Below are 26,307 nucleotides of genomic sequence, written 5' to 3' on the forward strand. Positions count from 1 at the left end.
GGCGTAGCTGAAAGAAGAAGCCGGTCCTTACACTGTTGCTTTCTCAAGTAATGAAGCACTTGCAGGCTATTAGCTAGTCCATGTCCCTTTAGGCGATGCACGTTTTTGTGAACCCTTTGTCAAACATTCAAAATAGATTTTATTTTCGTTCTGTTTTAAATGGTTGTGTTGTCTCTTCCCCCTACAGGATTTTCCATTCTTCAGGCGATTATGGAAGCAGCAGTACAGAACAACTGGCAAGTGACAGCCAGATCTGTAGGAAGCATAAAGGATGTTCAAGAGTTCAGAAGAATTATAGAAGAGATGGACAGGCGGCAAGAAAAAAGATACTTAATTGACTGTGAAGTAGACAGAATCAACACCATTTTGGAACAGGTATATGCTTTACAGAAATTGTGATATCTCTGTGACAGACATCATTAATGTTTCCAGAACTATTTCTAGAAATTAAATACCCATTGAGATGTGAGTCCCAACAACTGGCTGGCTACCTAGGAAGATTAAAATGCCTCAGTGATGCCCATAGTTGGTGGCAGCAGTTACATGTACCCTACTGGGAAATGTCTCTCTGGTATTTTTTTCCAAAATGTTACGATGAACTATATTAAATAGGTTAAGAACCTAAAACCTCAGCTGCCAGAGTAACATTACTAGCATCAGGGCTACTTGTAGGGATGCAAGACAGGTGCGGTTTGTTAAGTGGAACATGAAACAAGAAATAGAAAGCCAGTGGAGTAGTTTTGAATCATCTTAAAGAATTCCCAAATGGAAATATTGCTAATGAAAAATTCAGCTGGTAGTACAAACGTCTCATTAGTACTTTTTGGTGCATAAAGCCCTTCCCTCTGCACAGCTGGTGCAGCTGACAGGCTTAAATTGTGGGTGATAGTTCAAACACCTTTTTTGGGGGAAGATGTACTTTTGGGTGACTTTTGCTGTTGCGTGGCCTTCCCAGTGCTTCCTTTGCCCCAGAGGAATGGCCATACCCTCTGGCCATCCCAGGGTGCTACCCAGAATGCCTGTGCCACTGGCTGTGCTGTGCAGCGTGCTTGAAGAGGTGTAGTAACAGATACACGTCGCAGGGAGCAGAATCAGGACAGTTCCCTGCTGCCCGGGCTCACACCAAAGCTGGTGTTGGTATGGAACCAAATTCATGCTGAAAACTTGTTCACAGGCATGAGGGAATTCACTTACATTAAGGCTGGAAAACCCTCTGATTATTGCCACTTCATAAATTTATCTGGGTTTATAGTATGGAATAGATCAAAAGTAACCTTTAAATTTCACAAAGCATTAGCATGTTCTCTTAGAAATGTTGTCTTGTAACCTATTAGCAAACTGACCTCACTGCCATAAACCCTGGAAAATGCAAAAGCTATATTCACTGAGTTCCTTCTCAGAATATTCATTTTGTGTCAAGCCGTGGGGTGTATACCTGAGGGCCAGTCTGCAGGGACTGAGTTGCTGTAGCCAAGGCCAGGTCCCATAGCTGCTGGATACAGAGGGCAACAGGAAGGAAAGAGGTGCTCAAGAGAATATAGCACAAGCCGATGCTGAGCCGTAACTCTGGCAGCCGGTGTGGTTGTGATACTAATACGTAGCATTGCCTTTACATATTGTGAAATACACTGTATTTTTAGGCAATATGGTGAGCACTCTCCTGAGGTAAATTCATACAGCAAAGTGTAAGAAACTTTTTTTAAAATTTTTCATTTTCTCATGTTCTTGCAAAAGATGCAAAACACCATACCCACAGCCCAGTCCTCTGAAAACGATGCAGGGGAGCACTCCGGAGCCAACTTAAATAGCTCTTTGGGCCCAGTCTCAGCTGGGGACTAGGCCTTTGTTTGATTTTTCTAACTCTATTTATATTTAGTTCTCTCTTTTTTCTTATGTTGTGCAAGTGAGAGAAAAAAAATAATCAAACCATTCCAGTGCCTTAAATGAAAACTCTATACCAAGCAAACCATATAGCAAAAAAACTGGCAAACTGTATTCTTCTGCAAGCATTCTAAATTCAAACGTAGTAAAGTTGTAATTTTATTAAATGTTTGATGCAGCTTTCTATCAATCTGATTAGCACCTGTGTAACTAAAGATTTGCTATTGGGGCCTCCAGGTTTCCCCAAACTCTACAGCACACTGTACAGTACTCACACTTTTGCATAATTAGAGCCTTTCTGTTGTCATTATTGTATATAGCCCATCTTTGTACTGTTAAGTGACTCCTCTTCTGTATTATGCCCACTGTCCATCTTTTGAACTTTATTTAGGCAAAATTGTGATGTTTCCATAAAATCTTTACCCTAAATTATCTCAAATATTTCTAAAAGATGTTAAAATTTTCTTGCAGTTGGATTTTAGGACTGTATCAACCTATTTTAGCCGATTAGTTGAACACTGTAAGTCCATTGTTTTGCAACCAAATCCTGCAGACATTATCACACATAAATATTATGTCATATATGTCACCCAATTGATGTAATATGACTATTTCTACTTAATTTCATTAGAGATACTAATGGGTAAAATTGTTTGAAAACTTTTTGTTTAGAAAACTAAGCTAGATAGTAAAGCAAACTAAACCTACCTTCTGAGACAAATACGCTAGTAATCATGTATTTTTATCAGTCTAACAAGAGGAGTCTGGTTATGCAGCACTTTTTTGTGAGTATTGTCCCATTTATTTTACTGGAACCGTTCACTTGACAAAGAATTGCCCAAGCAGATCCCAGGCTGGTGCCTCTGATGCTAAAAATATCTTCTGACAACAATTTCCAGAGGTTTTTTTTTTATCTGATACTGAAAAGCAATGGCTTAAGTTTTTGCAGGGAAAGTGAGTAATAGCAGACCCCAGGTTGATACCCTGAGGGTGGCTCACCAATGTTTGAGAGATGGTGTGCTAGCAAGGTCCTTTAATCTGCTGTCTCAGTGGAGGTAGGGGATGGAGATCCGTGCGGCAGCAAAGACGCCAGGGTTATTGATGTGTTAGAAACCACAGAAGTGCCTGAGAGTGGTCATGTAGGAATTAGGGCGTCTTTCCCCAAAAGGTGGCAGGATCAGTAGCCCAAGTGAAGTGCATCTACACCAATGCACACAGCATGGGCAGCAAACAGGAGGAGCTGGAAGCCTTTGTGCAGCAGGAAAACCATGATATAGGTGCCATCATGGAAACATGGTGGGGTGACTCACATAACTGGAGTACTGCAGTGGTTGAGTATAAACTCTTCAGAAGGGATAGGCATGGAAGAAGAGGCGGTGGGGTGGCTCTGTATATTAGGGAGTGTTTTGACTGTCTAGAGCTTAATGATGGTGACAATGGGGTTGAGTGTATATGGGTAAGGAATCATAGTGGAAGGCCAGCAAGGCAGATATCATGGTGGAAGTCTGTTACAGACCACCCAGCCAAGATGAAGAGGCAGATGAAATATTCTGTAAGCAGCTGGGAGAAGTCTCACAATCCCCTTTCTATTGTGAGGAACTTCAACTTACCAGGTGTCTGCTGGAAATACAATACAGCAGAGAGGAAAGAGTCTATGAAGTTCCTGGAGTGTGTGGAAGATAACTTCCTGACATAGCTGGTGAGTGAGCCAACTAGGGAAGGTGCACCACTGGATCGGTTGTTTGTGAACAGAGAAGGACATGTGGGTGATGTGATGGTTGGAGGCCACCTTGGGCATAGTGATCACAAAATGAGTTTTCGATTCTTGGAGAAGGAAGGAGGGGGATCAGCAGAACTGCCACCTTGGGATTCCAGAGGGCAGACTTTGGCCTGTTTAGGGGACTGTTTGACACAGTCCATTGGGAGGCAGTCATGAAGGGCAAAGGGGTCCAGGAAGGCTGGACATTCATAAAGAAGGAAATCTTAAAGGTGCAGGAGCAGGCCGTCCCTGTGTGCCAAAAGGCAAGCCGGCAAGGAAGAAGATTGGCCTGGCTGAACAAGAGAGCTTTGGCTGAAATTCAGGAAAAAAAAGGAGAGTTTATGTCCTTTGGAAGAAGGGGCAGGCAAGTCAGGAGAACTACAAGGATGTTGTGAGGTTATGCAGGGAGAAAATTAGAATGGCCCAATTAGAACTTAATCTGGCTACTGCCATAAAAGACAATAAAAAATGTTTCTATAAGTACATTAGCAACAAAAGGAGGGCTAAGGAGAATCTCCATCCTTTATTGGATGCGGGACGAGGCATAGTGGCAAAGGCTGAGGTGTACTTATTGCCTTCTTTGCCTCAGTCTTTAATATTGACCGGTTGTTCTCTGGACACCCAACCCCCTGACCTGGAAGACTGGGGTGGGGAGCAGAATGAAGCCTCCATAATCCAAGGGAAATGCTGAGTGACCTGCTACAGCACCTAGACATACACAGGTCTATGGGCCGGATGGGATCCACCCAAGGGTACTGAGGGAGCTGGTGGAAGTGCTCACCAAGCCGCTTTCAGTAATTTATCGACAGTCCTGGCTAACCGGGGAGGTTCCAGTTGATGGGAGGTTAGCAAATGTGACACCCGTCATCAAGAAGGGCCAGAAGGAGGATCTGGGGAGCTACAGGCCTGTCAGTCTGACCTCGGGGCCAGGGAAGGCTGTGGAGCAGATCATTGTGAATGCCATCACATGGCATGTACAGGACAACCAGGTGATCAGGCCCAGTCAGGATGGGTTTATGAAAGGCAGGTCCTGCTTGACTAACCTAATCTTCTATGACAAGGTGACTGGCTTAGTAGATGAGGGAAAGGCTGTGGATGTTGTCTACTTAGACTTTAGTAAAGCCTTTGCCACCATTTCCCAGAGCATTCTCCAGAGAAACTGGCTGCTCATGGCTTGGCCAGGAATAGTCTTCACTGGGTAAAAAACTGGCTGGATGGCCAGGCCCAACGAGTTGTGGTGAAGAGAGTTAAATCCAGCTGGCGGCCAGTCACAAGCGGTGTTCCCCAGGGCTCAGTGTTGGGGCCGGTTCTGTTTAGTATCTTTATCAATGATCTGGATGAGGGGATTGAGTGCACCCTTAGTAAGTTTGCAGATGTAACCAAGTTGGGCTTGAGTGTCGATCTTCTTGAGGGCAGGAAGGCTCTGCAGAGGGATCTGGATCAATGGGCTGAGGACATCTGTATGAGGTTCAACAATGCCAAGTGCTGGGTCCTGCACTTGGGTCACAACAACCCCATGCAACGCTACAGGCTTGGGAAGAGTGGCTGGAGAGCTGCCCGGTGGAGAAGGCCCTGGGGGTGTTGGTTGACAGCTGTCTGAACACGAGCCAGCAGTGTGCCCAGGTGGCCAAGAAGGCCAACAGCATCCTGGCTTGTGTCAGCAATAGTGTGGCCAACAGAAGCAGGGCAGCGATAGTGCCCCTGTGCTCGGCACTGGTGAGGCCGCACCTTGAGTACTGTGTTCAGTTTTGGGTCCCTTGGGACAAGAAGGACCTTGAGGTGCTGGAGCGTGTCCAGAGAAGAGCAACAGAGCTGGGGAAGGGCCTGGAGAACAAGTGTGGTGGGGAGTGGCTGAGGAAACTGGGGTGGTTTAGTCTGGAGGAGAGGAGGCTGAGGGGAGACCTTATCACTCTCTACAACTACCTGAAAGGAGGTTGTAGCAAGGTGGATGTTGGTCTCTTCTCCCAAGTAACAAGCAATAGGATGAGAGAAGATGGCCTGAAGTTGCACCATGGGAGATTTAGATTGGATATTAGGAAAAGTTTCTTCACCAAAAGGGTTGTCAGGCATTGGAACAGGCTGACCACGGAAGTGGTGGAGTCTCCATCCTTGGAGGTATTTAAAACACGTGTAGATGTGGCACGCAGGGACATGGTTTAGTGGCAGACTTAGCAGTGTTAGGTTTGCACTTGGACTCGATAATCTTAAAGTTCTTTTCCAACCTAAACGATTCTATTCTATGAATCTGTTCTATGACAGCTGAACAACTATTGGTTTTATTTTCACATGAAGTAGTTAAAAAAATTTCACAAGTATGTGTGGTACTTAAATCCAGCCAGCCAGTTTGCTCAAGGGAGTGGTGAGTTGTCTTCTTTTTAACCAACTGTGTTTGCTGATAGCATACCGTAAGGGGAAAGATAACTCTGGATTTGCATATTTCAAATCTAGCATTTTATTGCAGTTTAGAAAGTCAAATTGGTGCTTTGTGTGGAGTCTAGAAAGTCTGCTCAGCTAAGAGGCAGTAACACCTGAGCATGTTAACAGCATGCTGACTGCACAACTGCAGGTGGCTTTGAAGACTGTTTTCCCAGTGAGAGCAAAGGGAAGCCAAGACTCTCTACCTGTTATGGCAGAGTACTGACGGACAAACTCTCTCCCACAGAGAGTTGGCATAGGCTGCCTCAGCCCAGCTGCCGTTCCATCCCTCTCCCTTTTTTTGGCCTCCTCAGGAGCACATATTCAAAGGTCAACCCTGCCATCACCTTCTGGGAGTGATGCGTCCCTCCAGAGAAGGGGTTTACTGTGGTCATTGAGGGGATGTGTGGCACCTGCCATTTAATTTTCTCAGGGACAACAGCAGCATTTGCCAGTGACCCTGGATTTCAGGAGCTTAAATAGGACTTATGCAAGAACAAAAGTCATAGCAGAAATAAACAGACTGTAAACTGCTAAACAGCCTATACACGAGCTGAGTTTGCTGTCAGACTTTTGGGCTTTTGGCCAGGCCATTCAGCAAGCTTGTCAGTTCTCTGCTCTAGAAACTGCGTATCATGGCTTTGTGTTAGTGCTTGGATTAAATAAGAGTGGCCTCTTCTCCTGTAACAGGCTGGTCAGCCTGTGCAGTTCTCTTCCTTTGATGCTTTTTTCAAATCAGGGTATGCCTCTCTTCCAGAAGTGTAGGCTTATCTAAAGACAATTACGCATCTGAGGATTTTCTTCAGGGACTTCACATCCTGCTGGAATATTCTGTACCTTCCTCCAGCAACATACAGACATGTGAGTCAGTGACCTTGAGTATTCCATATGGCTTTAGCATCTGGCACATCTGTATGACCCTATGTTTCCAAGATATGAAACTTGTCATATGAAGTATTTCTCTTCTGAGGGCTGGCCGGTACCCAGGAAAGGATGTCTCCCAGCTGTCTCCCCCCGGTATGTAAATGTAAGGCAGGGGAAAGAGGATGCCTCAGCTCCTACTCTGCCTGGGTAACCTGTTTTGTGCCAGGTCTCACTCTGTGGTGCATCTGGTTTGATTCCCCTTCCAGAGAATCTTGTGATGGGCCCCATATTGTGTCCTAGAAGGGATGCCCTGCTCAAATCACCCCTGGCCCTGCCTCTTCAGCTGCAGAGTAAGGGGAAGCAGAAAGATTAATAGTCATTCTTTAAGTTACCATCTGTGTGTTCACTTGCCCTATAGCTCTATAACCATTGAGCATGTGGATCCATATCCTTCCTTGCACAACAAAACTATATCCAGTTTGATCATCTAGTGGCCTCTCAAGGATACAGATAGCAACACTTATGTCATGCAAAATTCATAAGCTCCCCACACTTCTTGTCCCTTGATGCTAAAATATTCCAGTATTCCTTCACAGATAGATATAAAATTTTGTTCTCATAAACAGAACATTTTCTTCTGAGAACTAACAGTAAGCTTTAGCCTGTTCAACCGTGTATTTAGAGACATGTTTTTGAGTTAAGAAATATGTTTTTCTTATTCCCAAGATAACATGCTGTATTTCAGACGAGAGTGGCTTTATGTCCATTTAGAAGAAAATCTCCTGAGGGAAAATAAGGAGGAAGAAACTTCGTTCAGGATCAAAATGGTGAAACTTTACAAAAGACCTGTTTATTCCAGAGACTGCATGCTTTTATCAAAAGGACACTATCTCCAAACATAGTCATAAAGGTTAGGCTCCAAGGCAATGTCTGTATTGAGTGGAGGCATCTCACAAAGCAGAAACAATATTACAGTAGAGGATGCAGTCCCCAAAATTTTGCAGTGACAGTCAAACTGTGAAAGAAGACCTGAAGTAAAGCATCCGTAAGATTAAGAAGGGTAATCTGATTGACTGAACTCTGTCCAGTGCAAGCACTGACTATGACTTGACCTTTGAGTCTGAAATTTTGAGATTAGGAAGATGGTCTGCAGGCTTTCAGTACAGCCACAGCTGCATCCCTCTGCAGAGCTGTTCAGATCTCAGAGGAGTGTGCTCACTGCACAGCGGCTTTCACATTTGGTGTCATAACAATAAATATAAAACTGCAGTATTTGTTGACCAATAGTCATTAAAAACAACAACAATAAGGAGAAATGTAAGTGAAAAAATCAACACCACTTTCATGCAAGCTTCCTGGTTTATGTTTATTGTTATTATTTATTACATTATAAACAGGTAGTCTGGTGTGGGTTGCCTGTGTTCTCTGCAGCAATTAGAAATACAACAACTGCCAATAAACACAGTGGGGTGCTAGAAGGAGGAGCAGAGATATGGGTAGCTTTACCTTTGGCTTCTGCTTTGCTTATGAACCCCAGTGATGCCGTGTCCTCTGAAGGTGGTGCGCTGCATGGAGCACGGCTTCCAGAGCAGCGTGCCCCTGCCGCATTCTCCAGAGCTCAGTGCCACGGCCGTGTCACAGCCCGATTTTATCCTCTGTGTGGAGCTGTGTGTGCGGAGGAGAGGAGGGGGGTCAACAGAGGCTCCAAGAGAGTATCTGATACGTACAGTGTTGTGTAAGGTCACTCAGAAACTGGTACAGTTCATTTCTGTGTTTCCAATGAACTAGAAACTGAAAATTTAGGACATTTCTTCATTAGATGCCCATGAGTATTGCTGAAACCAGGATCTAAAGGAGAGTGAAAGGTCACTTCTTTCCCTTCATATCCAGAGAGTTTCAGCAGCTCACAGGTCCTTATGGGCATGTGGGGTGGGAAGGGGAATTACTTAGGTCAGTCACCCTTAGGACCGTAGCTAGCAGAAGGTAAGTAAAAAATGGGCTTATGTCAAAAGTGACAGCTGTATCTGCCTTAAAGGGCCCACTCCTATCAGCTGTAAAACTAATAAAGGGCCGGAGATGGATTCCTAAAGCAGAGAGAAGTAACATCATGGGTTAGTCTGCCCCACATATAGCACATTTCACACATACCTGAGGAGAGAATTTCTAGCTTGTAAATAGTAATGTCTCTCCAAAGCCATCATCCGGACTTCATAAAGCAAGGCAGGTTCCAAATGACAGGAATTTAACAGAGTATTAGTCATCCTGCAGAATGACTGAGGTAATGGCACACAAAGCTTAAAAGTGTTCAAAAGACATTAAAGCACAGTTTTGAATGTATCTGATCAGTAATAATAATAATTAATACAAAATGTCTCACCGTAAATGTGCAAGCTGCTGTATCTAGAAGACTGCTGCCAAGCAACTCTTGTTTCTTATGCCAGAAGCATATGAACCTGAAGTCACCATTAGGGTTTTTATTTTTCTGTGATAGTAGCAATTACTCATTTTATGTTTCATGATAATTCACGGGATATCAATGCACACACCAATGCACACACATGCTTTTGATATTTTGCATATTTCACCACGTTTGTAGTATGCTCTTACGCAGTTACAGGCATATTTGTATGGCAACCTCTGCAACGCCATTAAATGTACAGAGAACCAAAATCTTTTCTCCGTTAGGCTGCTGCAAGTATAGAGTCAACCATTATCCTAAATGTTATCCTGGAGACAATATTTAAATTGATACCATTGTGCTCATAGAGAGTTTGTATTTACTTTGAACTTCAGTTAATAGGTAGCTGTAAAAGCACAATTTGCCGCATAGTTCGCCTTTCTTTGCAGCTTTTCAGTGCACAGAATTTGTGCATGTGTGTTTGCCCTTAGAAAGCCCTCTGAGGGTCCCACTCGTTATTTAGCCTGTGTCCACATCGTACGAGCTGCTTCTGCAGCTGGCGCTAATTGTTACCCTTGTTGGCAGTCTTAGTAGAAAAGTTGAGCCTGAGGGCCATTTGCGATAGCCTCTCACTCCTGCATTTGAGGTATTTTGGAAGCAAATGTACAGACTGATGCTTCTCATGCCATACCTAGAGCATGGGGAGAGGATTTGGTCTTTCATTAGCTGTACTGGTATTTTTCGAAAACAACATTCACAAGAAGTCTTTTGAAGATACAGAGTGTTTGAGGGAAAGGAAATGCCGGCTAGAATTTGCTCAACATGTGATCTGAGTTTTTCATCCCACTGTATTTGTCCATCTCCCCATCCTTAATAGCTCTGGGAATCTTTGTCACCTCTCCTAAGCCCCTGGCTGATTTTAAAATCCCTCATTCACACATATCTTCCAGGTTTTAAAAATCAGTGTTGCATAGAAGTTGCTTTGTTACAGTCCTAGCATTTAATGTGGTTCTTTCTTCTCCATATAAAGGATAAATCCTTTCATCTTAGCAGACATTACCTTAATTTCTGCATCTGTCTCTCAAATAGTTTAATGCTTGAAGCTCTGCTTCTAACCAAAGGCTTTCCTTAATTAGTTTCCAAGGCAACCATCTTGGCGACAATTCAGATGAACCAACTGCAGGGAGAGGAAGGAAACACACTATCAAAATGAATAGTAATAGCACAATACCACTGTGCAAACAGGCGTTGTACATCACCAGAGACAGCGTGATAGTTCTAGTGTCTCATAAGTTCATTTACAAGGGAAGAAGTCCTAACTCAGTAAAAGAGCTGCACAAGAGCGTATGTCTTTTTTTTTCACAGCTGACTAAGCCAGGATTAATGTCTTCAGTGCGATATGAATCACGCATCTGGGGGAGGAAGAGAACCATTGGAGCTTTTCAGGGCCCCTCATGCACCAAGATGTTTCCAAGTGCATTTCATAGAGCAGTTATATGACAGTTCACACAGCAAGATTTTCAGCGTGGGGACCACCCCACTGGGCTTTGTTAGCCCAGATGCTGGCGGTGCAGTATACAAGACGCTAGCAACTGATAGCTACAGCCTTGCAGGGCAAGTCCCTAAATATGAGGTCCCTAGGTGTGATCCAGAGCTACGAGGCATTTGCTCTGGGCTACAGATGGGTTTGGATCAGGCCATAATATGGCAAAGTACCATCCCAGTGCAAATCGCTCGCTGCTTGTAATTATACATTCATACCTGATTCCTGTCTCTTACCCCACTTGTATGCCAGTGCAACTCCACTGGCCGCTGAGGAGCAGATCAAAGCTACCAGGGGCAGCCTGGGCTAAATTTATAAAGAATCAGGCCCTATAAGTCATCAACTAAACCTCAGGCACAAACTCATCCCACAGTATTCAGCCAGTAAGATGGAAAACAACAAAACAATTTTAGAGGAAGTTAATGTTCCCAGGCTTAAAAAAAGCCCATGTTACTAAATTAAATTTATTTCTCTCACACCATGGGCATGCATGTGTAGGTATAATGGTGTATGTACTACTGGAAGCTTGTTCTTCCAAACCGTGTAATGAATAAAATTATCAACAATATACATAGACCCTTAAAAATACCCTGGGTATCCTCTATCGTGGGAGAACGCATGTAAAGAATCAGAAAAGAAAAATATTGCTGTAACTTTATTACCTCATATGAGTAAAATGGTCTCCCCTGCTGCATAGACTAAGTCTAGTCAAAACAAGTTAACTCTTTGTAATCTTTTTCAGCTCATGGTTTATGCACCAAGTTATATGGGGAATATTGCAGAGTGCAGTTTAGAGTGAAGCAGAATAAACCTTTCAAACTCCTTCAAAGCATTGAAAAGAGCAAATTGAATGCAATTCTAGCCACAGTAAAATTCCATTTATAATAAAAAACATGAGGAAGAAGTAACCTTGTTTTTCCTAGAGGAGGTTGCACTGATTTTTTTTTTCTTAATTTCATAGGGCATTTAGAAAGGAAAGGAAATGCTCAAAAGGGAAAAAAAAAAAAGAATGGCTACTATTCAGTATTTTTTGGTCTGCTTGAAGGCAGTGCTCTGCAGTACAAAACCCCTTCCAAAAGATTCTCATGTGAGCATTGGGACTGAATTACTGCGACACTTCTGGGTTATAGCCAAATAATAGTTCGAAGTGATCCTGACGTGCAGTAATGGTTTATATAAGCAAAATTCTGTTTCCAAGGACTCCTGTTCAATTCCAGTGAATAACGCTGGGGTTTTACTCTGACGTGCAGATGGGCAGTGTGGAGAAAATGGGATATTTATGTGTGTGCACCTCAGTTTACCTAATTTCTTTCTCTCTTCCCCCAATGGATATACATCCTTTTATATTTTGAGCAGCTAAGACTGAAGGGGTTTCATTTGCCCTGTGGGATATGACAAGAAGAAATGAGCGCTGTTTATGTTTGTCTGTGATGGCAAGAGTGTGCTCTTAAGACTGTTAAACGCAGTTTCACAGTACTGAAAGCTACAAGGGACAGTTAGATAGCATCTCCCATGTCACAGGGATTAGGCACACAGTGCACAGGTCACTAAAGAACTGCTTGTTGATGGTGTGGATGTGCCTTCAAACTGTATGCCAGTGCTGAAGCATTTCTGATTCCTGCAGGAGGTTTGGAAAGCTGGGAATAAATGTAAGGTTACTGTTACTAATAGTCTTTGTGAAAATGACTTTAGGTGTTGTGAAACCTAGCGAAGGATGCTAGTCTGGAAGTCAGTTTTGATAGTGTTGATTTTTTATATACCTGATGTGGACTTGTAAATCTACAATGACAGTGTCCACAACTGCCGAGAAGCAAGGAAGGAGTGTAAGTAAAGAGAGCGTATGTGAAGTGGAAATGAGGATGTTATTGTGATGGGGCCATGTTACATGGGATAGGAGCTGGTTGCATTGTAGGTTGAAGGAAATTTAACCACGGATGTTGCTAGGAAAAGGCAGTCAACTCTAGCAGTACAGACAGGTGCACGTTTCTGAGCTAAGAAGAATTGACTAAGAAATACCGGTGTCTTGAAAAGGTGGTTGTATGTCAGTGAAGAGCATGTGATGGTTACTGAGAAGCTTACCTGTCTGAGCAATTAACATAAATTCCTGTTCTTTTAGGCTCTCTAGAGTATCAGAGCAGAGATAGCAGCAGTACCTGTTTGCTCTCAGGTTAGCAAAACATCACGTCTCTTCTCAGAGGTGGTGAACTGAGGCTTGAGCAGCAGATGTATTTCCACAGGGCTTTGACTGATGAACAAGAGTGGCTCTTGACAGGATGAGATGCAAGACAGATTAATATTCCAGCATTTATCAGAAGCAGTAGGAAGACAGAATACAGCGAGGATCTTTCTCTGTGTACCTTTTCCTATCACCTAATATGAATTTCAGTTTTCCTGGACTCTTTGGAAGATCCACGTAGAGAAACAGAAGTTGCAAAGTCCCAAATACACTACCACATCAGTTGTCTCCAAAAAGTTGTTTAAGCTTTGATGACAACAGTGCATCAAAAAGCATCAGACCCAAGTAGTTTTTGCACATAATACCAAAAATTTGTGTCAGATCAGAGAATATAATGCAAATCCCTTGATGTCATGGTTGCTGACCTTCTGGTAGTGTCTGACCTGAGAAGGGTTGTAGCCAAGAAAGAAATGTGAAATTTCAGGTGAGTTTTGAACTTAAGATTTCACAGAGGCTTGAGAAAGTACTGGAACCTCTGTGAAATTGTGTTGGATGTAAAATCACTCCATTATGAGTTTTTTTCAAGGGAGGATATTTCTCACAGAATATATTAGAACTATGTAGATAATTAAAATATGATCTCCTTCCTAAAATGACCTATATGTGGAAATCAGTGCTGCAGAATAACATATTTAATTAAGTCATTTACTTTCCATAAATACAACTGCAAAAATTCCTCCAGAACACAACTGGATTTTTACTTTATTAATCTCACTCGAGTAGCTGAAGAATTCACTAATGAAAAATTTCTACAACACATCTCTTCAAAGAAGCTCTCTGGGAACAAGTGTCTTTTCTTAAGAATATCTGGGCAAAATAAGGGGCAAAGGTCTAAGCAATTTTGAGTATCCCTTTTATACACTACAAAGAATTTTTGTTATGATTTCTGATCTTGTTTTTAGTGAAACAGCTTCAAGTGATGAAGAGTAGCTTAAGCTTTGATTGATTTTGATGTGGAGGTCTTTGTGTTGAAGGACATGACTTGCGAAGCGAGATGCAGTCCTGAGAGATATAACACTGTTCTCGTCTGTCTAAACAATTAAGAGATTTTGATAAAGAAAAGTTTATTTAATTAATTTTATTTGACTTAAAGAGTAAATAATTGTGATTATGAATGTCAGTTACCAGGCGTCAAAAAACTCTTCATCTTAGTGTCCTCCAGGTTCTGATGTTTTGCAGTAGGGTAAATCCTTTAACAATAACTGTGCCAACAGATTAGTTAATCTGACACTATTACTAAATCACACCAAGGAAAATGAATTTAGGAAAAGTGTTTCAGGGCACAGAAAATTCACAGAAAACTTCATCATCACACTGAAGGAGATTAGGAGAAAGTATCATGCCCTCAGAACCTATGTTGCAGTTTGCGATTTTTTTCCTAAGTAATTTCTAATGTAACCTTTTCTGCACAAATTAAACGCGTATTCTACTGCACTATCTTCAATCAGCAAATGTCAGATTAGTTATGGGAGAAGAAAGTTTAGCCATATGGAGGGAGAACGAATACAGCTTTCAGATGTTGCATTTAATTACCCTCCAAGGACTAACATGTATAACCATCATCTATCTGGAGATGGCCTAAAAGTAAAATTTCACTCTTGATGTGACTATCATCAAGGAGAGAGGCAAGGGAGAAAAGGGCACAAGAAGGGGGCCAGGGAGGAAAAAAACTTTAATAAAATGCTTCAGAGACATCTCAGATCCCTGCTTCCACTATGCGCATTTTTGTCCCCTTCTTCTAGGGGATTCTATTCTCTAGGAGATTATCTCCCATGAGAGACACATTGCGGAAAAGCCAAAAGCTGTTTGAAGAATGCTTTATAAGCCCAAACAAATGATCTTGATGCAGTGCTATAGATGAAAGTAGGATTTGGGTTATGAGCTATAGTCACAAATGTATAAGGTGGCAGTTGCATGGGAGTAGAAGTCTTATGTCCATATGCTGCATAAAAATACAAAATCCAGGAATTGGGACTGTGTCTGGATTTGTGACATTCCCTAAAAGACATGAAGCCTCTGAAATGGTGGATGAATTAATCTCAACTATGTATGCAGTTATTTTGATCTGCAACAAATAATACGTGTGTGGAATCTTTACCTTAATATTTAATACAGTCTTCATTTAATATTTAACTCAAATTTAATATAGTACTCATTCTTCATATAAATGAAATCATTGTTTACTGCATATTTTACAGCATCACAATCCCTGGTGGCCAGATTCCCATCCCATAAATACTAAGTGAAGAAATAAATTGCCTTCCCTGGGTTTGCACTACAGTTACAATAATGAGGTTTGACCCTTTGTATGAGGGGAGCAGCTTCTACCAAACGTGGAAATACCTTTATTTCTGTAGAATTAAAGGCAGGACAGGTATCACTTGTTTGGCTGTGACAGACCACCACTAGCTGTGACATATCTTTTGCCACTGCAGGATTGCTGTGCCTTTGGAACCTCATATATTGGTACTATTTGTTTATAAATTTACTGAGGGTAGATCAAGCCTTGGCTAGTGTTTATAATCCTCAAAGGGAACTCACTGTTTCTGCAGGAGCTTGGAAAACTTGGAAAACAGGGGAGTGGAGTCTGCAAACTTAGAGTAAAATGGATCTACCAAGGTTACAAGGGATCTTATTTTTACTGTGGTATATGGTTAGACGAGGAAAATCCTGTTCACATTTCAGGAGAGCTTTTATTTTCTCTTCTCCTATTTATCCTACTGCTATCTGGAAAATTTACATGACAAGGGGTGACCTGTGCAAAGTAAACACAGTGAGGAATGATTATGTATGGCTGTCAAATGCTATTGCACCTTTGCTCACATGGTAACACTGTCGAAGGTAACTGCTTTGCTGTTAACAGTGCGCTGGCCCCCAGAGAACTGAAGTGCAGTGGCTGCAAGTGCCGTGGGCAGGTCCCCCACTGCAGCAAGGGTCTACAGGAGTGGGAGGGAGGCCAGGGAGAGGACTCTCTTCCAGCTGAAGGGCTTCTTCAGTTTCACCTTTTCTTGAGCGGTAGAAACAGAGCTGAGATGCAGTACTTTCCAGATGCCACGCAAGATAAGCTAAACATCCTTGCTAACATACTGATAAGAACTTTTTGGGCCTTGACTTCAGCTTTTATTGAACTAATTGGATTGTCACCCTGATACTCTCTCTCCTTTTTTAAGTGTGTCCTGAAGACCAAATTAGCCAGTGCCACTGGCCCAATAGGGTGCTGCATCACAGGGCACAACTTTTCAATCATTCAGTCCAATATCAGGTACGAGCTGCTCAGATCTGAGATAAGCTTTAAGTAACTCCATCCTTGGAACAGAAATGCTATCAATAGGGATAGAGAATGGAAAACACCTGACCTGATACCCAGGGGAGAAGACAGTGTGCCCCACAACAATTCAGGTTTGCGAGACAGTTGCTGTGCTTGATATCCATGCTGTTCCCACGAAGTGCAATCAACACTGATAGCTGATCCTGGCAATGCTGTTGAAAATTTTTTACACTTGAGTCCATTTATCTGTTTTGCTTATTTGCTGCTGAAAAGAAAGAATCATGCCATCACTCTGGCATTTACACACTGCTTGAAGGCAAAGATGTTGTAACTGTATTTCTATAGCAAGGTATAAAGGCACATTACTGCACAACCAGAGGTAGCTAAGCTCTCCTGTCCTCAATAACTTACATGTATACTTAAAAATCAGTAGAAATGCTTGAAGTTAAATGTGGGCTTTCTGCAAAAGTGGAACCCAAATTAATGCATGAATAACCTGAACAAAAACAACAAAATCCCTTTTTACTCTGAGCTTGTTGGAAATCTCATTTTTCTTGCTGTCTTTTTAAAACCTAGGAGGGAAGAGTTCTAGAGTTAAACTGCCTCATTGTTCCCAGATGTGGTCGAAATGAAAAGACACATTACAGCAGGTCAGATCTCTGCCTGTCATTCCATTTAAGTGGCATATTTCTGCCACTTGTCAGGTATGAAAAGCACAGTAGAAATCTTTAGACCTTCTTTGTGGCAATACTGCCTGTCAGCATCAGTATTTTATGTTATGGAAAGATCTAATAGACTCATAAAATATCAGGGTTTTGAGCTGTAGATGAGGTAGTCTGTTCTTCTATGATCTAATTCTTTTCCTTCTTTTTTCATTTGTAAATAAAGGATGATAAATAAGTGTGATTAAACAGATTAAACTGACCAGATGGCAGTGGATTCAAATGAAGGAAAGATGAGCTCCAAACAGGTATTAATTGGGCATGGTAGTTTTCTTTTCACTGCTGCCAAAATCATGACAGCTACTTCTCTAGGTAAAAGTGCAAGCATATCCTCTTAGCTTCTGTTTTTCGATGACTCTTTAAAATCAAAGCCCACAGAGGCAGTAAGGTGGATTTAAAAGTGACTGAACTGCTGGGCTTAGAGGGTTGTGATCAGCAGCACAAAGGCCAGCTGGAGGCTGGTTACTATTTGGAGTACCCTAAGGGTACTGGGGCTAATACTGTTTAATCTCTCTATTAATGATCTGAAGGTTATGGGATGGAGTGCACTCTCAGCCAGTTTGCAGATGATACCAACTAGAAGGAGTATTTGATACACCAGGTGGTTGTGCTGCAATACTTTGACAGGCTGGTGAAGTGGACCAAGAGGAACCTCATGAAGTTCAACAAAGGGAAATGCAATGCCCTACACCTGGGGAAGAATAACCCCATGCACCAGTACAGACTGGGTAGAGGCTTCCTGGCTAGAAAGCAGCTCTGCAGGATCTCGCGCTCCTGGCAGAGAAGTTGAGCCCAAGCCAGGACTGCGCTCTCACAGCAAAGGCAGCTAACAGCATCCTGGGCTGTACAGGATTAGCATGGTCAGCAGGTCAATAGAGGTGATCCTTCCCCTCTACTCAGCACTGGTGAGGCTGCATCTGAAGTGCCATGTACTGTTCTGGGCTTACTAATATAGGAAAGACATAGACATCCTGGAGCAAGTCCAGTGAAGGGTCCCTACAACCATTAAGGGACTGGAGCATCTGACATGCAAGGAAAGGCTGAGAGAACTTGGGTTGCATAGCATAGAGAGGAGAAAGCTCAGGGGGGATATTAATAATGTCTGCAAAAACCTGATGGGAAGGAATGAAGAAGGTGGAGCCAGATTCTTCCTAGAGGGTCTCACAGAGTTTCTGAGTCTCAGCAGTCCCCAGCGAGAGGACAAGAGGCAAGGGCACAAACTGAAATGCAGGAAATTCTGTTCAAACATAAGACGACTAATTTTTACTGGGAGGATGGTCAGACACTGAAACAGGCTGCCCAGAGAGCTTGTGGAATCTCTGGCAATATTCAAAACCTGACAGGACACGCTCTGGAGCAGCCTGCTCAAGCTGGCTCTGCTTTGAGCTAGGGGGTTGGAATACGCAATCTCTAGAGACCTCTGCCAACTTCACCTGTTCTGTGATTTCCTCCATCCATAAAAGAAAAATTATCTTTCCCTTTTATGGTTCAGAGACAAAACACTGATATTTTTAAAAGACAAAATATGGCTGTTTGGTCCCATCTACCAAGCTTCCGCTATTCTTCCATCGCTTGATTTCTTTTGAGCCCACAGAGTCTTGTCTCTCATTAACCCATTCTTTCCTTGCCTCTGGTCTGTTACTACTGTTCACCTTCACACTGCATTCTTACCACTCTAGTTCCGTATGTCCTTGGAGAAATACTCCAGTGAAACCCCTGGATCTGTCTCCATTGCTACCGTTTAAAACAGCTTCACTGCCTTGACTTTCATTTAAGAGTTCACCAGTCTCCTCTTAATGTTCCCTTCACCCTTAACTCCAACATTTAATTTTCGTTGCCAAAAAACCCAGATCCGTATTCTAGACCAGGAACTAGCTGTGGTTGCAATTTGAGTAGGGAATAAGTCAAAAGGTAGCAGAGTAATTTTGAGGTTAGTATTAAAGTTATTTTGCTTCCTCTTCACTGTCCTTCCTCTTAGGTGTTGTGTAGCCTTTGAACTACATCATGAAACAATGAATCATCATTGTTGCTTTAGAAATATCACGATGCTCCATAAAAATTTAATATTAGCCAGTTAATTTCTATAATGCTATCTTCCAAAACTCTAAAAAAAATGTAAAAGCTAAGGCAAAAAACAGTAGTTGCCTATTTATTATCCTGGTGATGGATGCAGTGGAAAATAAGTTGCCTTTATCCTTCCATTCAAAAAATAACTTCTCCAGGCAAATGAAAAAGTAAAATTGGCAATGCTGACTTAATTTCTCAAATCTAGCATATAGGTCTGTATTTCCTGCAAGCCTGGTGCTGGCCAACAGATTTGACTTTTATTTTAAAACCAGATACATTTTAATTATGTTCCCTTTAGAATTTCTCTTAATTAATTGGAAATATCCAAAGAGTTAATTAAAAATACAAACTTTATTTGATCCTATATCAAACCTGACATTATGACCTTTTATCTACAAGGCAAGAATTATGTGGGATCAGAAGTCTGAATTATTCATGATAGTTTCCAGCCTTCTTTTTCCCTCCTCCTTTGTTCAGTATAAAATCTTATAAGCTTTTCTTTCAGTCAAGGTGAAAGCAATATTAAGTCTCGGAAGTGAAACTTACCAAAGACATGTAGCTCTGTGAAATCCTTGTCCTGTAATCCTGGCTTTCTATTCACCACTGCTATTCAATATCCCACTTTCTATATAAGCTTCACAATATATAAGCAGTTGATGAGATTTATTTGTTATACTCCTGTTTTCTTTCTTCATAAAAAAGCTTTATCCATCCCGTCGCTCCCCTAGGAGTAACACTGATGTCTGTGATTGTTTCTGCTGGGCTTGTAATCCAGCAGCTCCATTCCAGATGCTGGCCAGTTGGTAGAGGGTGGAAAGTGTGGGAGGAAGAGAGTTGTCTTTGTTAAGATTTAGGACAGCATGTGTAGCAAATTTTAAAAACATTGTGAAGATCCAGTTTAATTATGAACTAACATGGTTGATTGTGTGAGTAGAAATACTGGCAGGTCACTTCTGAAAGATGCTTTATGAATTAAAGCTTGACTGTGGTACATTGGCCCTCTCTAAGGGACTAACCAGAATTATTTCTGGTCATTTTGGAGACTTGACAACAGATGAGGTGGAAGTTGAGTGTGATCTATGCTAATGAGTTCTACACTTCCTATTTGCAGTATTGCTGCTGATGCCTGTAGCAGCTCCATGCATGTTTTTCTTACAGCCTCTGATTTCATCTGTTGTGGTATTTTTCTCTCAAACAAACACATTTCCGGATAGAAATGTAAAAGCTTTCGTACTTGTTATTAAGGTTAAAATGACAGAGTATTGTTGTTGTTAAGTAAGTTCTTTGTCTCTAACCTTTTAAAAGTAAGTTGCTGCCTTTAAGCTGAAATAAAAACATACAGAGAATTCAGTATGCAAATCGCGCGCGCACCAGATGATCTGAAGGAAGCCTGCACATTTCCATAGAAAACAAATGTGAGTGTAGGAAAGCAGATACTTTCTACTAACAGAGTGTACGTACAGTTCTCAAGAGGACCTGAACAGCAATTTATTTTCAGACTGCTGGAAGTATGCAAATTCCTACAGAATTAAATGTGAATTTTAAAAAAATGGCATCTGTTAAGGACAAGACAACCCAAAGAGGCAATAGGGGACTTAATAATTTAATCAAGAACTTTGACAGGCTCAGCAGTATGTCTAAAGTCAATGACTCAGATGTCATCTATTTTTAGCAAAGATTTAAGTGGTCATGTTGAAAAGATGTCTTTTAGAGTATGGCATTTGGAGCATTTATCTGTGACCATGAAGAAGTACGTTAGTATGGGACGTATGGATTTTCAGATGATCCTCCATCGAAAAGCATCATCTCTTCACTTGAGCTGCTCGTAGGGTATAGTCAGTGCTACACCCACGGCGTTATCGCCAGCATTATGTTGGCTACTTCTAACTTTTGTTAGTTCAACCCAGGAAGTCTGTGTAAGTTTGATTCTGTCCTGACACACATGTAACCACCACAAGTATTAATTAAATTCTTTCTGCTGGACATTGGTCCACGTGGTGGCTGTGGACTGGTTGGATGTTACTGAGATTATAATCAGGAGGCAAGGGAATAGTGCTAAGTGCAGTGCATAGTCTTGCACAAGGGGTATTGCTGGTGAGCCAGCAGCCAGCTGCAAAGGTATGGGAACTGCGTTTTTATCTCCTTTCTGCAAAAGCACGGTATCACTGGAGTGGGGATGAGCACACAGGATGGCAGAATTCAGGCTTGCCAGACAGCGCTGCCTCCACTCCTCCCCGTTATCCTTACAGAATCCAGATGCTCAGTTCATCCTGCTGCTTTTTTGTCTCTCAGCAATTCCATTTAATGACTCTGTTTGTAGAGAGAGATGCCCAAGTGGGGTCGGGGAGGGCAGGAGATGTTGGTTTAGTGGAATGTGCAACATCACACTTAGTATAAATTTTGGATAAACAGGTATGGTCAGATGCGTTCATTTAGATACACTGGAAGTGACAATTTTCAGGCCTTTTGAACATTGTCAAAAGGCAATGAAGGTCACTGCTTATAACATTAGGAATTTAACGTAAAGCATTCATATATGACAAGGCTTGGCAAGGGTTCTCATGGCAGGAACCCCGCTGTATGACCGGGAGCCTACTGAGCCCCGCTGTGCTGGTGCAGTTTAATAAACCCAGCCACGCTGTGGCTGGGCTGTCACTCGCCTCTCAGAGACTCCACAGACTAGAAACAAAGTAAACAGATACAGTGTTACCTCATTTCAGAGCAGAAATACTTGAACTGATAACTAAAATGAACCTGGTCAGCAGGGGAGAAGGTGTGATCGCAAGGATGAGATTCCCAAGTAAGGTCATCTCCGCAAGCAGGGCCTTCTCAGCCTTGTGAGTTACTCTTCTTTGTACTCTGTGTGTTTTAAAAACACAAATGACTGCATCGTGTCTGTAAAGACTCCTGCTGCCCATGGATTGGGCATAGAGGATTACCACAATGTTCAATTCTCTGATGTTTTCCACTAATTAAGAGTCATCCTCTTACAACTGAATTACATGTAATTTTTTTCTTCACGCAGGTTGTAATCCTCGGCAAACATTCTAGAGGCTATCACTACATGTTAGCTAACCTGGTAAGAACTTTTCTTAATTACAAGTTTAGTTAAGGTTTAGAGCAATATACTCTATTCACGTTGTGGCAACTTTAATTCAGCAAAAGAGGAAGTGGATGGATGAGTTCTTGGATTTTGAGAAATTACTTCAGTACGTACTAGAACTGGTATGTTACAGTCATTTGTACTCATTTGCGGTCTTTCTTTTGTCTGAGAAGCTCATATCCTCTGCTAGTTTTAAAATAATAATGTAATAATATGTAAAATGTAATTACATGTTTTCCGCTAATTTTTATCCTCATAAATAAGACAGTTGATAACTGTAATCTTCTATGTAATATATTTGAAATGTAAGCACTCCAGGAAAAATAATTGTAGTATATTTGTGTATAAAATAAGTGGTAAAAAGCTGCAAATTAGAACAATTCCATTAGGTAAACCAGCCAGGCTGTTTAGCTGTTCTGTATTTCAGAGTGTAGGGTGGTGTCTGGCTATGTGTTGACCTACCAGGACAATACAGTACTTTTGTTTTCTGTATCAGAGCTTCTTCTGGATTCTAGAATTGATGTTCAGGGATGTTTATGATGCCTTTAAAACACCATCCACTAGAGTTCCTTAGAAAAAAATGTTATATTGTAATTGAACCTGCAGCAAGACGATTTTTGGGGTTCTGTGCCTATTGTGAGTGGAAAAATGTTTTTCCAAAACTCACACTTCCAAGTTAGCAATCCCACTTAGTAGAATATTCTCTGTATCCATGTTTTGGTGTCATTAAAGAGAAAAGACAAATTTTAAAATACCTCTATTTAAGTACTGTATGACTTTAAGATGTGTCATTTTGCATTATAAGAACCAGTCATGATCTCACTGATTACATGTGCATTGAAATACAGGGGTTCTTATTCTGGGTTACCTTTTAGCATGTGTAACCACTGACATTCAGATAAACATGACTGCAATGCAGCCATACTAATCAAAAAGATGCCAATTTACTGCCTCAGGTATAAATAACAACAGTGGGAGAGAATCATAGCGTTCTGTCTGTAAGTGAAATGTTCAGTAATGCTGTGACGGAGAGCTGCCTAGCAAGGAGGTGTGCGCTTTGCCCTCACAGACCAACACGGGTGTTAAGTGGTTTTCTGCTCCCAGCACTGAACCTTCATGTGCACTTTGCTGTACAAATGGGATTGAGGTCTTTGACCAATTTTCACCATGAGGAGGAGAAGAGAGGAAATAGTACTTTAAGTTTCCCCACTGTTTGCTTTCTGACCAGTGAATGTTACGTACCACATTGCCACAACACAGCAGGGCAGTTCTTTATCTCAAATGTCTGACCAGGAAGACATTTTAAATTCTATTCCATGCCACTTTCACAATCCCGGTTGTGATAGTAATTGTCTCCTTGGTAGAATACTTTCAGCTAACGAGAGGGAAATGAATCAGTTTCTTTCGTGCTACGCTTATAGCGGGTAAAACTGAGCCAGAGAAAAGGGGCTTTGGATGGCAATGATTCTTGTTTTCTTAATGTGTCCTCCCAGGGTTTCACAGACATTGTTCTGGAGAGAGTAATGCATGGAGGTGCCAACATTACTGGATTCCAGATTGTTAATAATGAAAACCCAATGGTTCAACAGTTTCTACAACGCTGGGTGAGGCTCGATGAAAGAGAATTCCCTGAAGCCAAAAATTCACCATTAAAGGTATTTATTTTACCCTGACAGTGATGGAGACTATATGAGTTGCTTCTAACAGCTATTTTGGTTTTTTTTTAAACCCCAGGCATGTGCACGTGTATGATACATATCCCTGATGAGAATATGTTGCAACATTCACTGCCCTTCCAGATGAGAGGAAGAGGCAGAGGCTTTTAGTTGGACACAAGTGCCCACCGCAGTGGGAGTTCCTCAGAGGCAAAGCCTTGGTCTTGCAAATCCTGTCATTGTGCAGTGGATGTAAAAACTTTTAACTTGAACTTCTTGAGTTAGTCTTGGGGTAGGGGTGGGGGCTAGTTAGGTTAGTTTTTAGATGCGAACTGTGGGTTACTAGTCAATTTTAATGCTAATAGATAATTTCATGTGAAAAATAAAGTAGCTGTAGATCCCCTGAGGAGCCACTGCCACCTCCCAGTCACTGCTGACAGTTGCCCTCATAATCTATCCCTGTATTCTGCACCACTGTCCTTTACTTACATAATCTGGTTATTAGATCTCCAACCAATAAAATTTTCCAGATTTTTTTGCGTTAAAGTCCTAGGTTCACCAAAGCTGTCGTAGATTGAGTGAACTAAAGGCTACTGTTATTAGACTTGCAACCCGTTAATATCTCCCCCAGATACCTTTTTCTGCATCAGCATCTCTATAGCAGAGAGAGATGCTATTCACCGTCCAGTCAAGGAGCACATCAAGGATACTCTGTCCAGTGGTCAAAGACATTAAATCTTCTCGGACCATTGCATATTATTAATATTCCTATTATGTTCCTTCTTCCTCTTCCTCTTTTGGTGAGGCCTGTTCTTTTTCATCAACACGCATAGGTGAATAAAAGTTGGGGCTGGTGGTGGATGAGAAGACCTTAAATTCTGTCACTTCTGGGAGCCCAGCCCACCACATCATGTGTACTGACTGTCTCAGGGAAACCCCGCCTATCTAAGAACCACAACCATGATGAGACAGTTCATGTCTTTTCTGCTTGATTTGGGAGGGACACATGCAAATTGATGAACAGATTTGGAATTCAAAATTACTCCGATAAACTAGGGTAATGTCTTGGTATAAGTAAGGTAAAACTCAGGGAAGCATAAAGTACTAGCTAGAGAGGACTACAGGCAGAATAGGAACCAGTTATGTGGTTCTGCTGCCAGAAGGCCAATGCCATATGGAGACATACTTTTCCATCCCTGGGATCATGTGATTTCTATGGGGAAGGAAAATCATCCTAATCCCACGCGATCCCACAGCTTTGCTAGCATTTCAGAGGAAGCAAAGAAAGTCAGAGGTCCACAAAACTCAGATTAGTGTTGATTAGGACCTAGGCCTGCTTTCTAAAGCTTCCTAGCAGTGATGCAGAAGTGAAGATAAGTATTGTACTAATCTTAAAAGCTCTGAAATATATAAAGTTAACCTGGGAAGATTTTATTCCACTTGAAAGCAATTTACCTTAAGGGAAAAATTATTCTCCATCCTTAAAAAAGAATCTTAAGTATATGGTACAAACACAAAGATTACATTACTTTTCCACAAATGTACAGCTCATTATAGAAATGTGCAGACTATTTGTCAATCAGACAAAAAGCATACTTAAAAATTGATGTACAATATTTTAGATTAGGAAATAAAATTGCCTAGAGATTAAAGCCCTGATGTTTAATTTATTCTGTATTTTATCAGCCTTTCCCTTCTCTCTCTTTTCTCTTTGCATGCTCATGCATTTATAAGTAGAATTCAAATAAAGTAGAAAATTAGATAGTTCTCTTGGCATGACTTGGAAGGGACTGCATTAAGGTTACTGACAATTGACGCAGTCTGCTGAAAAAATTATCAGCATGTAAGTTTTACATAGTGCTAGATTGGACAGCTATTACAAGATTTTTTTATTACAAGAACAAATACCTTAAAATTACTATCTGGTGCTATATTGTTGTGTGGCATGTGACACATAACCTTTGTTAACTTAGTAAAAGAGTAGAGCAAGATCATTGCAAAGCATCACAGGAGGAGGCAAAGGTGGGCAGGATGAAAAGACCGCCTGTACCTAGATACAGCCAGAGCAGGAACCACCCCACACACTCACCCAGTAAGAGTTTATAAACTGGTGTCATTTAAAACTCAGTAGGAAAGGCTGCTGTATAACCTTCTTCACAATCCTACTTTTGCACTCTTTTTTATCAGATACGATTCTCTTGATCTGCACATGCAGACCCACCTCATTCTGTGCAGATTTCCTGAGGCTTTATGTCAAACTGAAGAGTTTGTAATAAGATAATACGCATTTTAAAGAAATACAGACCACCAATTGCGCTATCCTGCCCTACAGGATAGAATTAACAACTTCTGAATTTGATAAGTCTCTATCCACAAGGAGAGTAGCTCAACATGCA

At 41.6% G+C, this 26,307-nt stretch overlaps 1 protein-coding gene across 8 annotated transcripts in view; it reads left to right on the forward strand.

The window, feature by feature from the left end:
- The window catches only part of GRIA3 (glutamate ionotropic receptor AMPA type subunit 3), a 153,990-nt gene that overhangs the window by 65,458 nt on the left and 62,225 nt on the right, over positions 1-26,307 (forward strand). For all 8 annotated transcript variants that reach the window (XR_010374833.1, XM_064463290.1, XM_064463289.1 and 5 more), the window contains 3 exons: positions 188-375; positions 22,179-22,232; positions 23,750-23,911. Coding sequence is in view for 7 of the 8 variants with exons in the window: in XM_064463290.1 (XP_064319360.1) it covers positions 188-375; positions 22,179-22,232; positions 23,750-23,911 (404 nt within the window). In the remaining variant the exon portion in view is untranslated. The remainder of the gene's footprint in view (positions 1-187; positions 376-22,178; positions 22,233-23,749; positions 23,912-26,307) is intronic.

The sequence above is a fragment of the Phalacrocorax carbo genome, chromosome 11 (genome assembly GCF_963921805.1).
Source record: "Phalacrocorax carbo chromosome 11, bPhaCar2.1, whole genome shotgun sequence".
Classification (NCBI taxonomy): domain Eukaryota; kingdom Metazoa; phylum Chordata; class Aves; order Suliformes; family Phalacrocoracidae; genus Phalacrocorax; species Phalacrocorax carbo.